The sequence below is a fragment of the Pyrgilauda ruficollis genome, unplaced genomic scaffold (assembly GCF_017590135.1).
Source record: "Pyrgilauda ruficollis isolate IOZ18807 unplaced genomic scaffold, ASM1759013v1 scaffold126, whole genome shotgun sequence".
Classification (NCBI taxonomy): Eukaryota; Metazoa; Chordata; class Aves; order Passeriformes; family Passeridae; genus Pyrgilauda; species Pyrgilauda ruficollis.
The window spans coordinates 292099-307398 of NW_024510988.1; the positions used below are offsets into that span (position 1 = coordinate 292099).

Below are 15300 nucleotides of genomic sequence, written 5' to 3' on the forward strand. Positions count from 1 at the left end.
GGCACAGCCCGCATTCTAGCTTTCTCTCAGTGCAAGGACACTGAAAGGAGATGTCCCAGCAGTGAGCCCCGGGGTGGGCAGATCCAGGTGTACGAGTGCAGACCCCACGCTGTCAGCAGTGCAGCAGCTGGACCTGCTGATGGGATGTGGCCCAGGCACCTGGGCAACCTGACGAGCCAGCAGGGCTCAGCTCTCTTGGGGGAAACCGGCGAAAACCTGTCCTGCATCATCAGGAATGTGTCAATCCCCACCGGGCACTGGAGCTCCTGCGGCACTGACGGCACTGGCATTTCCAGCAGAGCTGTGGCACTGCAGTGCCATACCCTGGCTGCCAGTTCTCCCTCAAAAGTGCCCTTTCCCAGCTGGGTGGGCATCTCCCACACTTGGATTTGTCCTGGGCAGTCACAGACTGTCCCTTGCCTTTTGTTTTGGGAGAGGTGTGGGACCTCAGTGTGGACTGTCCCGAGACTGTCCCGGTTTCCTGGTTCTCACAGGTACTCCAGATGAGGAATTTGGGAGGGAAGAGGGAGGAGGTAGCCGTGTAGATAAGGAAAAACTGAGGAAGCTGGTGTTCAACAATTTCCCTGATGTGCAAAGTATAAACAAGACAACCAGTGATCCTTAAATGCAACAAAGTAAGAAATTCTACTCATTTTGGGAGCCTGCCAAGCTATTAATAGTGAGGGACAGGGAGGTAGTGCTGGGCACTGTGATTTTCTCTCTGGGACCCTCATGCACTGCAGAGGGAATGGTGCTCTACCCAAACTTTGTTGCTGAGGTAAGGGTCCTCAGGATTTTCCTACCTTAAAAAAACTATTAACCATAAAAATTCTGAATGCCCCTGTCACAAAGATAAACTCAGACCCCTATTTCTAGCTCCGGGTTTGTCCAGGCTGTGTTTAATGTTTAGCAGCCTGATTAATGCTGTGATAATTAACTAGGGTGTAGAACAATTTGTCTGCAGCATTAAGTGCAGTCACAGCACTGTTACCTCCAAGATAATTTACTAGGGGGAGATTGTACACTGTCAGACAGAGCAGGCTGCAGACCTGGCCTCTCCTTCCACGTCCTGAGACGGTGCTCAGCCTGTGACGCACAGCTGCCATCCCACTCAGCATCAGCCAGATCTCCTTCATTAACAGCAACGGGCTCCAAATACCTTCGTGTGCTTATTATTACCTGCCTTTAGTGGTAATGAAACAGTGGCAGAATATTGCAAACATCTGAAGGGTGTCTAATGAAAGAGAGGACTTGAAAGGAAAGCGCTCCCATCCCTTCTCTGGGGATTCAAAAGCATTGGGCTCCTTCACTGGGGTGAGGATGGGCTTGGTAGCTGGAGTGGGCAATTTTTGGCTTCTCCAAGGGCCATGCAGTTTGCACCCAAGGGACAAAGCTACCAGCATCCCTAAATAAAATTAAACTAGCCAAGGGCGCCACAACCAGCAGGCATTTGGTCTGTGCTTCGGTCTTGGTCTGCACAAGGTGAGAGCCAGAGGAGGGATCCTGTGTCCCCCTGGCCCTCTGCAGTGCCCAGGGATGCCAGCAAGCCCGAGCCTCCCGGAGGAGGGCTGTCCCTGGGTGCAGGGTCCCGGGGGCTGCCGCGGGCCCGCGGTGCCCGGGCCGGCAGCCCTGCCTGCCCGCGGTGTTTGTTTCATGTCTCGCAGCGTTAAATCACAGCAGACATGCAATTCGGGGAGCGCGAGGCTCCCTAATGGGCGGCCCCGGGCGCGTGATGGGGCCGGGGCCATCAGGCAGCTGTGCTGCCAGGGCTCCTTGCTGATGCTTTATTGTTTTTGACGCTCCAAACGCGCTCTGAAAGGCGAGCACTGGCAGCCTGGAGGAGAGCTGCTTCCCTCTCCTGCCCGCTCCGCACCGGCAAGCGCCACAGCTGAGGCCTCCCTCCCTGCTGCCACTGTGGTCCCCAGCCTGGCCACAGCACCCCATCCTGCACAGAGCCCAGCCACGCTCCTGCCGCAGCTCCACAGCCCCCAGCACATCCCATGGCGTGGGCTGGGAGCTGCCAAAGGACTACAGCGCTTAGTGCTGCACACCCAGGACGTGGGATGAGGTCAGGTTGGGGTGAGGAGGGAATGCAGAGCATCGTTTGTGCCATCACATGTTGGGGATCTTGTGCTTGCGCCCCTGTGCTTCCCCCAGCCTCTGAGACTGCTGCTCTGGGCTAAATACCCACCTGCCCAGCCAGGGAACGTGCTCACATTGTGGCTGTCCCAGGAGAGAGCCTGAGTGCCCGTCCATGCCAGTGCAGGGATGCTGCCATGCCTGGCTGCAGCGGGGCCTGGACAGGACGCAGAGCTGCGCTGTGGGAAGCCCCAGGCGCTGAGCACTTCGATTCCCAGAAAAGCAATTACCGTGCAGCAGATTACAGGGCTAATAAAATCCCATTATGCTATTTCGGAAAGTAAATCTGATCTGGGCGCTGCCGATTGATATCAGCCGTCCCACAAAGCGTCCCGCAAGAGCCCCCGCGTGCGCGCGGAACACGAGCCACCGTAGATCACGCTAATTAGATATCCAATAACAGGAGGGCTGATAGGAACTACATTAAAATCTCTTTAAGATGAAGATGTAAAACCCGAGGGAGAAAATTCAGAGTTAATGATGCTGCAGCAGAGGCTCCACTGGAGCAGCCCACGCCCCCTTGGCCTCATCCTGCCGGCTGCAGACGCAGGAGGCTGCAGGAGAGGGGGCAGAGCGGGGCGCAGTCCCCAGCACCACGGTGGCGCTGCCCGTGATTTTCATTACCCAGATTCAATAAGGGGAGAGCGCCGTGAGCTGCTGGCGCTCCCTGGGAGGTGACTTGCCAGCCACTAACGGAGCCGAGAAATCAAATTAGCCCCAGCTCTGCTCTCGCTCTCTCCCTGACACCGCTGTTGGCAGCCAACGGGGAGTTCATCAGAGCCCCGCACTAATTCTTATCTCGTTTAAGTGACTCCATGTCGGCATCTGATGCAATTTGCTCCACGCCACCGCCGCAGGCTTTGGTCCCTGGCCGCCGCTTCCCCAGGATTTCCAGCAGCTGGCAGCTTTGTGGGGGCACAGGCACCTGCAGCACGCACAAGCACAGTGCAGACATACAGGAATACAGAAGATTACAGAGGCTTAGGGTCGAGGGGAAGCTCCCCTGCCAGGCAGAGGGACACTGCCCAGCCCAAGGCTGTGATGCTGTGACATGGAGGGATGAATGTGCAGCCTGAGCAGGGCACCCACCCAGGGGTGACACCGAGGGCCTTTTGACTCTCAGTAACACCTGACCAGGCTTTGCCTCTAGTCTTGTTTGCCCCCAGGCGTTAAATATTTTGGGAAACTGAAAACAGTAGGAAGAACTTTGTTTGCTGAAATTTACAACAAATGCAAGTTTCTGCAGTGAAAACAGACTCCAGTGTAGGTGCAGGTCGGAGGGGTTGGGGGAAAGCTGCTGCCCCAGGCAGGGGTGCCAAGGGCTGGCTGCACATGCTGCCTCCACCTGCGACTGTCAGAGCCACCTGCCGCAGGGTGTGAAGGGGAGCCCGGTACATCCAGAGCTCCCCGGTCCCCTGCTGGTGGAAACCCACCCTGTGTCAGTGGCACACCCCTGGGCAGGCTCCCCTCCCTGCCTCTCGGGGGGTTTCCCCATCTTTCCAGCTGCTGAGCATCTCCTGGCTCAGCCCTGGCACCTGCAGAGCCCTCTGCCCCCATCGTGCCCCCCGCTGCACATGGGCATGATGCTCGCACCCCAAAACCCGCTGTGCCACCAGCAGGCACCTGGGCAGAGGACGGGGCAGCTCTTTGGATCTGGGCGGGGGTGGGCCCCACTCGCACCCTCCCAGCCTGAAACTTGATGCAGCGGGAGAGGCTGATCGCGAGATTAACTGGGCGTTCTCAAAAAGCCGACGGCGGGGGGAAAGCCACAGGAGTGCCGCCTGCCTCCCTGCTCCGCTCAGCGCTCCGCCGAGCTGCAGCCAGCGCATCCATGGTGCCCACGGCTCTCGGGGCGCTCCTGGCCCTGCTGCCGCTGGCCTCCACGCTGCAGAGCCCAGGTAAGGTGGGGGACCCGTGGGCAGGGCTGGGGAGCTGAGGCGCAGCGGGACCTTCCCAGAAAAGGCTGCTCTGCGGGGAAACCTTCGTGCTGTTGGGAAGTGACTTACCTGGGAGAGGCTGGAGCGTGGGAGAGCTCCAGCGCAGAGCCTGGAGGTGCATCCTGCCCGGGTAACACTGGCAGCAAGGTGACGTAGCCTTAGAACCCAGCTCTGCTCTCTGGGATCTTGAGGTGCTCTGGAGGGAGATCTCCAGATCATCTCTGCCTGAGAGATGCTGCCTGAGCCCCCTGCCCGATGAAGGGCTTGCTCCAATATAATGTTTAGTCCCCCTTCATAACCAAGAGCTGGGTTCTGGGCACGATGCTGTGCCTATAGTTTGTAATTGTAGCTCTGTGCAGTGCAAAATTGACAGCCAACATATTTTGTTGTTATTCCATTATTATTTTCTCATCTAATGTTCCTGGGAAATAGCACGAAAATCCTTGAGCTGTTTTGCACCAGCTCAGCCCAGCTGAAAATGTTCAAATTGACTCAAACCTCTGGATAGGTCATGTAGCTCCTGTCACCCAACTCCCAAGCCCTCTCCCACTGTTAGCACAGCTCAGGTGGCAGAAAAGGAGTGGGAGCAGTGATGTGCTCACCCTGGCAATGCTGGCCAGGAGGCAGGAAGGGCTGTGCAGACAGATCCCCATGTGTTAGGGCTGTGCCAGGGTTGTGCCGAGCTGCACCAGGTGAGTTGCTGGCACAACCCTGGCACAGATTTGGGCTGGGCAGACCAGCAGAGGTGTGTGGAGCAGAGGCAAAGGTGTGTGGAGCAGAGGCAAAGAGCATCTGAGGTGAACCCAGCCCAGTCCTCCCTCTGCAAAGCCATTTCCCTGCTGCCAGAGCATCCTGATGCAGATAGGGGTGGCGAGGATGTGAGGAGAAGGTGGAAGAGAGCAAGCACGAGCCAGCTGCCACCAGCTGCAGCAGGAAAGGTCACTTGGCCCGAGCTGTGGTGATGGCAGCAGCTGTATTTCCTCCCCTCACCCTAATTGCTGCCTCTCTCCTCATCTCACTGCCTCTGTTGGTTCCTGCCTGCCTGGGCGAGCCTCATGCACCCAGCTAGCTCCCCAGTACTACCACTCACGAGCAATGTCAGAGGGGCTGAGGCTGTTGCTTTTTCTTTTTTTTTAAAGCTTAAAATACAGATTAAAATTCCCTTCCAGTAGCTTTTCCCAAGTTCCCATAGATCTATTCCAATTAGTCTCTTCCATTATGCTGGAATTGTACTCTGGGGCTGGGTGTGCTACAGAGCACAGCCACAAGTGTAGCACTGCTGCCCTGGCCCAGCCGTGGCATTCCAGGTGCCTGGCAGTGAGGACATGGTGCTGAAAGCAATTTGCCCTTGCTTGATGCTGCTGGCACCAGTGAAGGGACTGTTTTCACAGGAAGCAAACACCAAGATAGCTAACAAATGAATTTAGCATCCTGCTTCATCTCTAACCTTCACCGTCTCCACCTGCTGAGCAAAGAAATGCCCCTGGAGGGAGCGAATGGTATGAAACTTTCCCAGGGGCAGTGTGTCCCTCGTGGCTCCCCGCTGCTGCTGTCCTGGCACTTGTCCAGAGAGGCGAGGGCTGGCAGCTGTGCCCTCTGAGGCTGGGGAAGGTCACGACCTGCACGGCACAGGATGCCAGTAGCATACGAGGTGATGGTTCTGGTGTCCAGGCTCGTTTCCCATCAGGATGCTCCTATTAAAGTTGGATGGGAAACCCCAACTGGTAAGTGAGGGCAGGCAGTGGCAGCACCCGCAGCCCGTGGCACAGCCAGGGTGATGGCAGGGGGAGCAGCCTCCCTCGCTGCCTCCCTTTCTCCCTCTGCTGAGCAGGTTCCCAGCGCGGGGCCGGGACCCCGGAGCCCCCCGAGCCCGCCCTGCGCCGCCTGTGCCACCACCTCCTGGCGCACTACCAGAAGGGTACCCGGCCTGTGCGGGACTGGCGAACGACCACCAACGTGGCCATCGACCTCATGGTCTATGCCATCCTCAGCGTGGTGAGTCCCCTGCTCCCATTCCGCGCGTGGCCGCAGGGAGGGGAGTGGTTCCTGGCGTGCAGCATGCTCCCAGCGTGCTCTGCCCATCTTCCCGAGTGTCAGCCCCCCGTTCTGACCCTTCGCATCTTCACAGGATGAGAAGGACCAGGTGCTGACCACCTACATCTGGTACAGGCAGGTGAGTAGCCACGAAACCTCACTCCTTCCCTGCTGGCCCCCCTCGGGGTCCAGCACCCCCAAACCCCCGTGTTTTCCTGTGAGAGGAGTGTGCAGTCCTGCAGGAGAGCAGTGGGGGGAAACATCCCGGGGGCTGGCGAGGCCTCTGTAGCACATGCACCCCAAGGCTCAGCTTTCATGCTCCCTGCTTTGCACTGCTGGGTGCTGTGCAAGCTGAAGGATCAGTCTTCCCTCCCTCCCACGGGTGGGAAGCTTGCCTGGGGCTAGCCTGGGGTCTGTGTGCTGGCAGAGTGGAAGGACCTCACCCACCAAGTCCCCTCTCCATTGTCCCCAGCACTGGACAGACGAGTTCCTCAAGTGGGACCCAGCTCACTTCGACAACCTGACGCAGATCTCCCTCCCTGTAGAGAGCATCTGGGTGCCCGACATCCTCATCAACGAGTTGTGAGTGCAGCCAAAGTCTCCAGGGACACGGGCTGGGACTGGGACTCCTCACCCACCATGGGCACGTACCCTCCCGTGCTTTGTATTCCTGGCACAGAGCTGGCAGCCTCCCCACATCGGGAGCTGCAGATGGGGATTGGCTCTGCAGCTGGGCCATTTCCAATGCTGGCTAACCACAACCATCAGTAATTACCCTCACTGTGCTGGGGGTGAGATCCAGATATCAGGAGAAAGGCTTTGTGAAGACAGTACAATGCCAGGGCAGCTGCAGAGCTGCTGGCCCTTCCCATGGAGCTATCTGGTGTCCTTCCCACTCCGTGGGGATTTAAGGTGCTCCCAGTGCTTCCTGAGGGCTCTGGAACTTCTCAGGCTGGGAGAAGGAAGCAGTCTGGGCAGCGCAGAGGTGATGCGAGGCAGAAATGCCTGCAAGGGTATTACAAAAAAGCAGAACAGGAGGCAAATCCCTGGCTCTTGGGCAGTTCCCCCCTGAAATTCCACTTGGCAGAAGGAAGCCCTGCCCAGAGTGCTCTCCAGCCCACATGTCTGTCCCTCCTGTCCCTCAGTGTGGATGTTGGAAAGTCCCCACACGTCCCCTATGTTTACGTCAGCCATCACGGGGAGGTGCAGAACCTCAAACCCATCCAGGTGATGACTTCCTGCAGCCTGGACATCTACAACTTCCCCTTCGACATCCAGAACTGCTCTCTCACCTTCACCAGCTGGCTGCACCACGGTGAGTGCCGGGCGGTACACGGCCCGGGGGCTCGGGGGCGGCAGGGGCCGTGCTGGCCGCAGCTCCGTGCAGAAGGCAGCTCGTCCCTCTAGATGGCCCCAGCGGATCGGGGAAGCGTGCGGGGAGGGCAGGCGCGCTGCCCGCCCGGGAGGTGCCGCCAGCTGCCGGCGCTTTGGGCGGGGTGCCCCCAGTTCCGAGCTCTCCTCTGCCCCCCCAGTTCGTGATATCAACCTCTCGCTGTGGCGTCAGCCGGAGCTCCTCAAGTTCGACCGAAGTGTCTTCATGAACCAGGGCGAGTGGGAGCTGCTCTACGTCCTCAGCCACTTCCAGGAGTTCAGTGTCAAGAGCAGTGACAGCTACGCTGAGATGAAGTTCTATGTAAGAGCCTCGGCCCCGTGTTTCTCGGGGATGTGGCACAAGGGAGGGGACTTGCCCCATCCTTGTCGCTGCTCTGTGCTGCAGCTCCTGCCTGCAGGTGGGAGGCTCCTGCTAGTGAGCCCTTCCTCTGGCTCACCTTAGTGCCCCTCACCATCCTCACCTGCCCTGGCAAAGAGCCACACCAGCTGAAGGCCTCATTTCACCCTTCACAGCCTTTTCTGTCTCTGTCCTGCAGGTAGTCATCCGCAGACGCCCCCTGTTCTACACGGTCAGCCTGCTGCTCCCCAGCATCTTCCTGATGGTTATGGACATTGTGGGCTTCTACCTGCCTCCCCACAGCGGTGAGAGGGTCTCTTTCAAGATCACTCTCCTGCTGGGCTACTCGGTTTTCCTCATTATTGTATCTGACACGCTGCCAGCCACGGCCGTCGGCACCCCGTTGATAGGTACGCTGGCTCTCCCACCCAGCTGCCACGGCAGCCGTGGGCAGGGACCACAGGGCCCTGAGAGCTGAGCAGGGAGGGTTTGCTCTGTGCACCAGCCTTTGCAGGTCACTCACCTCACTGATGCCTCTGCAGGCATCTACTTTGTGGTGTGCATGGCGCTGCTCGTCATCAGCCTGACAGAGACCATCCTGATTGTGCACCTGGTGCACAAGCAAGACCTGCAACCCCACGTCCCTGAGTGGGTGAAACGCCTGCTGCTGGAGAGAGCCACCATCCTGCTCTGTATCCGGGACAGGAAGAAATTGAGCCAAAGCAGGATGCAAAGCTTGGACACCTCCAGGCAGGTGGAGAACAATGACAGCACAGGTAAGGGTGGCACAGAGAGGGCCTGAAGGAGTCTAGGTGCTCTGTAGCCATCTACACCTACATAGCCATTCTTTGCATGGTGAACTGGGTGCCTGGGTGAACTGGGTGCCTAGTTCACCCTCGCAAATCCCAGTTCTCTGTCTAAATAGGTTTTTCACATTTGCTTCTCTTGATCCCTCAGCCAAGCCGACCCCCTATGTCTGTGAGGACCCCCGGGAGTGCGGGGCAGTGGGGGGCACGAGGTCTGCACTGGCCTTTGCTGGCCGGACGGAGGGCTCAGCAGCCCTGCAGGAGGTCCTGCGTGAGACCACAGCTATCCGCCAGCTCCTGGAGAAACGGGAGGAATTCCGCGACGTCGCCCGTGAGTGGCTGCAAGTGGGCTACGTGTTGGATGTCCTGCTGTTCCGGGTGTACTTGGCAGCCGTCCTGGCCTACAGCATCACGCTGGGCACCCTCTGGTCGGTGTGGAGGGATGCCTGAGCAGGGCCCGTCGTTCAGGGAGACGGGGGACCTCACCCTGGTGGGTTCTCCCTGGCTCTGGGACTCGCCGGTGTCTGTCCACCCAGGCGGGCGCATCCCTCAGGTCCCTCAGCTCCGCAGCGGAAGGCGGAGCTGAGCAGGAGCCCCCAGGACCCCATGACCTTGCCCAAACCTCTCTCCACGCTTCCCCTGCCAACCCCGGAGCGCCTCCGGCCCGGCCCGGCCCCGGCCGCGGTTTCAGCACCGCGGACAGCGGCCCCGCCGCCGGCCCCGCCGCCTCCCGACCCGGGGTCCCCCTGCACCGGGGGATCCCCACCGCCCCGGGGGTCCCGCTGTTCTCGGCTCCGCTACCCCTCACCCCGGCTGCTGCCTTTGTATCCTACCCCGGGCCCCCGGGCATGCTTGCCCAGCAGATCCCACCATGCTTGTGCTCAGCAGTTTTAGCAAGGTGGGAGAGACCCCGTGTCAAACGGGATGGCAACGGGAAGGACTCCGTGAGCACGCGGGATTGGGAGAGATGCGCGGGGGCAGGACTGCCATCACAGCCCAGTAGGTCCCAGCTCCCGCTGTCATCTGCCCCTGCAAGGACAGAGGCACAAGGTGAAGAGAAGAGGAAAGTGCTGCAGGTGCCATAAGGGCCATCCCATGTTCTAGGAGCATCTCTGCATATGCAGGTGATGGGGCACAGGTGGGTTGGCACCACCTGGCTCTCATGCATCTGCCCTCAAACCCACCAGCCCCAGAGCAAGACTCCCACTCACCATCTCAGAGCCATCACCTGCAGGAAAACTTACCTCTGAGTGACGGGGGCTGAGGACGGGTGGAGTGGGCTCCTGCCAGCGCCGGCCCGCACTAATGCGCTGATGGTCTGTAAGTGGCTGCCTATTGATGAGGTGTCCAGTTAAAGAGTTCGTGAGACACTAAATCAGCCCATTGATCCTGCCGAGATCGATGGTGCTACAGACCTGATCAGTGCAGCGGGCAATTAACACCCTCTGGAATGAGCTGCCTTCGTGTAACATCAAACGCTCCAACAGACAAATCCAATGGGGCCATTGACCCGGGTGTGTGATGCCACCCAGCCTATGTGTTTGACGAGGGTACTGGGCAGCAAGACTCCTGAGCCAGCCTTGCCATCCCTCTCTTGCCCACCGTGACCCTGATGTCCCCCAAGGCTGCACTGCAAGATGCTCATCTATGCTGCTGTATCCCATTAAATGTTTTGGTCCTTGTCCTCCCTGTGCTAGGAAGCCATCATGCACCCAACCTAACCCCCTCAAGAAGCTCAGCAGTCCTTTTCCCTGGAAGGACAGGCTGCCTATCCTCGAGGAAAGATTGATTCTACCCTTGCCCTCTTGCTACTTTGGGAAGTGCTGCATGTGGGAAAAAGTTCCAGGCATCTGAGAGAAGCCTGGATTTTCCTCTTTAAAAAAAAAAAAATCAATAAATCTGAATCTAATCTCCTAATAAAGGTTTAATGAGGACATAATGTTGATGGAACAGAACATTGTTGCAGCATAATCGCTCCCAGCTGCTGTGCGAGCGTGCACACAAAGGCCCGGTCCTGCCGCGATTTCCCCGTGGTTGTAACGGCGCCTTTGTGCCAGGCTGGGCGCCGGGATGGGCTTTGCCTCCCTTCTCGTGGGGCGCTGTGGCCCGCAGGTTGATCACAGCAGGACCGCCTCTGCTTGCCCGAACCTGGACCAAAGTTCCCCACCGCTTGCCCAAAGCCCCGCTGGGAGGCTGTGCTGGGGGCACTGGGGGAGGCAGCAGCACCATCAGCACCTTGGGAGGGACACGCAGCCCCTCAGACCTGCCGGGTGCTGGGCAGGGGATGAGCCCGGCCTTGGCACCGGCACACGCCATCCATCCCTGCGAAAAACTGAATGATGCTCTGCCCTTGGCGACTCCAGCTGTGCTCTAAGAAATGCCTGATGGCATCGCGAGGCCAAGCGTGGGGCACAGGCAGGGCCGGCTGTGCTGGCAGCCCCCGCCTGGCCCGGCTGCAGCGCGGTGCTGTGCGGTTTGCCACAGCACAAAGGAGAGCAGGCGCTGCCGTTAATGTAGTCAGTAAATAAATAAAGGAGGGCTTAAGCTTAGTGTACAGCAATCAGTCGGGAACTACAGGATAATTAACGCAGCGGGGGGCCGGACGGCTCTGCAGGCAGGTTTAAATGAACGAGTTCACTTTCATTGAGGCAAACTTGCTCTGCTCCCTGGTGAGCCACATGGGCAGGCGGCAGCGCAGGCAGCGTGCTGTGGATGCTCCCTGCCCACGGGGACACTGACATTCCAGGGAGACCCCCTCGCCCACTGGGGTCGGTTTAGGGATAGGACCTCCTCAATTTCCCCCTCAAAGCAGGCACCCCCAAACTCATGGTACTGTGGGTACCCCCACGGCTCACCCCAAGCTGGTGGGATGCATCCTTCCTCCACCTCCGCCTATTCCTCCTCCTCCTCCTCCTCTTGATGGGCACAGGAATGGGAGACAGCAGGCTGAGACAACGGAATTAACTTTATTGGTTGTTCTTTTGTTTTCTAACTGCAGATTCAAGGTATACAACTGAACATTGCTATTTTCCTTATGAGACTTATAAATAAAAATACAAAAAATGTTCACTACAAAAAAATCTACCGTTAGTAGGATGTAAAAAATATTCTCTTTGCTATAGAAGGCACGAACTTCACTTAGTGACACATGGAGAGAAAAAAACCTGCAGCAGTATATTCTTCTTTTTTTTTTTGTCTTTTTTTTTTTTTCCTCTGTCAGAAACACTGAAGTCTTACAAAGAAATGCATCTGAATCTACACAGGACGAAGGCAGATGCGGAGAGCTGCAACTAGGAGACACCACAACTGGTTTTTTTTTTGTTTTTTTTTTCTTTTTCTTTATTTTTCAGGAAACTTTTAGCTAACGGCATCTGTGGCTAGAAGACAGAAAGAGGACTCGCAAGCAGAACCGCAGGGGAGCGAACGGCGAGACAGGAAAAGTCGTACAAAAAATAGGAGCCGATAGATACTCTGAGAAAACCAAAGGGGAACTTGGGCACCTTCTGCGCCCGGGCTCAGAGAGGTGCTGAGGTAGACGGAACGAGGACAGCGACGGACCCGAACCACGAGCGGCAACACAGAGCAACGGGACGGGCAGGCGGGCGCTCACGACACTGACAACAAGCCAGGGGAGAGGGAGCCCGGGACCACGGGGCCCCGTGCGGCGCTTGGTCCTCACTGCTATGATACACATATATATACTTACATATATATATATGGAGGGGTGGCGGGGGCTGCGCCACAGCCAACAGCGCGGGGACGCGCGCCCGGGATACAGCAGCATCACTCCAATGCTGACCCCAACACTGTTGCAGTGGGGGCTGTGTCTCTGAGGGACAGGGATGGTGGGATGGAAGGGGAGGTTAAAGCAAAAAAAAAAAAAGCCACATGAGCTCGGCCACGTGCTCCACGGCACCACGGCACCCGCGTCTGGCAGCGCCAGGACGCCACGGGGACCTGCCGTGCACACGCCAGAAATTGCAGCAACTTTCTGTGTGAAAGAACTGTTTTCTCTCTCTCTTTTTTTTTTTTTTTTTAAATATTTTTTCTGTTTTTTTTTCTTAGGCACAACAATTAAACGAGCCGTTCTCCACAGTCACATCCCGGATTGTACAGCAGCGGTGTCCGCCCTGCGCAGAGCGGTCCCACGCGCGGCGGCAAAGCCGGACTGGGGCGCGAGGGAGGGTGCTGCTCCCGCAGCCGTATCCCTGCTTGGCACCAGGAGAGGTGGGAAGGGCACCCCAAACCCAGAGGGGCCATCAGTGTCCCTCCAAACTGTAGCCAGACACTGTCCCACCCCGCCCCCCCCCAGCTCCTTTTCCCCCCTTTTCACCCAAACGCAGCAAAACGACAAAAAAAGAACCGTGGGATGGAACCACCAAGCCCGCGGCTGCGCAGGAGAAACACAACAAAAACGAACACAAGAGGTAGCTTCAGAACCAACACCCCCAGCCCCATGGGGCCGGGCAAAAAATACCAGTTTTGGTAAGGATAATGCACAACAGGAGGCTGGCAGGGACACCAGTGCCCCACCACCTCTCCACCACCAATGCTGGGCACGTGGCTGGTGCACCCCAGCCATGCCACCCCCTGTCCTTCCCAAATCAATAAAAGCTCATGAGGTCACAAAAAAATGAGGTAATTTCAAGTAAAATGTGCTAAACGCGGAAATATTCCAAAAGAAAGTTCAAAAAAACCTAAACAAAAAGCAAAAAAAGCGGCGAGCAAAGCCGCCTGCCACGGGGCACCCCTTACTTGTGGGCTCCTGTGGCTGAGGGCTGGGCAAAAAACCCCACACTTGGCACCTTCCAGGTGCCCCAAATCAGCAGAAGAAAAGAGGATCCCAGCATTCGGAGTGATGCCACATGCTAACAGCTCCAACACTGCCACTGACTGCCTATCACCAAACCAACTGCATCTCCCCATGGGGGCTTCACCCTTGCCCCGGGAAGGCAGGGAAGGAGGGAGAAATGCATAGAGAGGTCTTTGGTCATGGGGAGAGCAGCAGCCTCCTGTGCCCCTGAGCCCACCTGGACACCTGGCAACACCTCAAGGCAGCCTGGCTCACAGCTGGCTCCCTGTCCCAAGCACCCTCCTCTGGCCAGGATCCCCCCAGGACACTTGCCAAAGCACTTGCGGCTCACAGGGCACTGTGCTCTCCTGCCTGTGATGCCGCAGCCTGGGAGCATGAGAACCTGCCAGAATGGGGCCCAAGCCCCACACAGGAGCTCAGGTCCTCTGCAGGGCATCCACGGCAGGGTCTATGCAGTGACAGGACACCAGGAATTAAAGCCTTCCCAGAGCACTAGCTGTACACACACTTTCAGCCTCTTTCCTGCATGGTCTTCCCAGCAGCACCAGTGGCCAATGCCAAGGGCGACGGAGGGCCTGGCTGGGGGTTGCAAAGGGTGAAATCTGCCCTGCAGCAAGGGTGAAAGGGCAGCAGGCGCACAAGCAGCTGGGACAGCAGTGTGGATGGGGCTGGAGAAGGGGCCGGTGCGTCCTTCGGTCCGGCATGAGCTGCAGGATCCTTCCGGCGAGAAGAAACGAATGAGAACTGAAAACAAACAAGGCCATGGATGCTGCGGGTTTGGTGGGAATTTTTTGCCCAGTCATCTGCCACTTGGCCCTGCTGCCCCTCTGCCTCCTCCCTTAGACGTAGCAGAGGTAGAGATAGGTCTTCTCTATCCGCCAGTCAGTGGGGATCTCCTCTGGTTTGTGGCCCTTCATGTGCTTCTGCATGGCGGAGAGGCTGGGGCAGTACTCCAGGCAGATGGTGCACTGGTAAGGGGAAGCGCCATTGTGGGTCCGAAGGTGTTTGATCATGGCCGAGTAGTCCCGGGAGCGCTGGTGGCACAGCTTGCACTCGAAGGGCTTCTCACCTGTGGGATACGGGGTGTCACTGGGGGCCGGGGGCCTCCGGGTGCCCACCAACTGCCCAGCATCGACGCTGCCGCAGCGGGCACGGCTGATAACCACGTAATGAACAGCAGAACCAACGTCATTATTGATCCCCCATTTACAATTGTTACGTGCCGGCGCATCCAGGGGGTCGTTATCCCTGGCTGCCACCCTGGTCCACATGCCAGCCTTTCCACCGGGGGACCGGTCTGTCATTGCCAGCCTCACCACAGACACCCAGCACGTACCTGTGTGGACTCGGTAGTGGGTCTCCAGCTGGTGCTTGAGGCTGAACTTCTTGCCACAGCCGTTGCACTCGTAGGGCTTCTCACCGGTGTGGATGCGCTTGTGGCCCTTCAGCGTGCTCTCGTCCCGGAAGCAGCTGCCGCAGAACTCGCACTCGTAGGGGTGGTCGCCTGCAAGCACACGTGGGGGTGAGGGCTGCTGTGGCTGCCGTGCCAACCAAAACCAGCTCCCCAGCCTTTTTACCCCGGGCAGCCATCCTGAGGACAGAGCGTCCCGGTCTCCCCGCTGTGCTGGTCCCTTCATGCACAGATCTTCATGTACAGAGGGGATGCTCGGGTCCGCGGCACGGTAGAGAGACCGGAGTGTGCTGCAACCCTCCCGCCACCAATTTCCAGGTTTTTCACCCAGCAGCACCAGCACAGACCCAGCCCTGGGCATCTCCCACACTCTGGACCAGGCGGCTGATAAATGAACTCTGGTTTGGCACCAAAGGCAGAATGATTTGAAG

General features: G+C 58.1%; 2 protein-coding genes across 3 annotated transcripts in view; one reads left to right on the forward strand and one right to left on the reverse strand.

Annotated features, from left to right (window-relative positions):
* Positions 1-3970: 3970 nt before the first annotated feature.
* Positions 3971-11862, forward strand: LOC121348486 (5-hydroxytryptamine receptor 3A-like). The gene is made up of 9 exons (XM_041458092.1): positions 3971-4037; positions 5908-6071; positions 6205-6249; positions 6583-6692; positions 7256-7425; positions 7643-7803; positions 8039-8249; positions 8382-8615; positions 8797-11862. Exons 1-9 carry the CDS (start codon positions 3971-3973, stop codon positions 9093-9095), a joined length of 1461 nt encoding a protein of 486 aa, XP_041314026.1. The 3' UTR covers positions 9096-11862.
* The window catches only part of ZBTB16 (zinc finger and BTB domain containing 16), a 54879-nt gene continuing 51171 nt past the window's right edge, over positions 11593-15300 (reverse strand). For both annotated transcript variants that reach the window (XM_041458175.1, XM_041458176.1), the window contains exons 6-7: positions 14795-14962; positions 11593-14527 (exon numbers count right to left, since the gene is read on the reverse strand). In XM_041458175.1, coding sequence (XP_041314109.1) covers positions 14298-14527; positions 14795-14962 — 398 coding nt within the window. In that variant the 3' untranslated portion in view covers positions 11593-14297. The remainder of the gene's footprint in view (positions 14528-14794; positions 14963-15300) is intronic.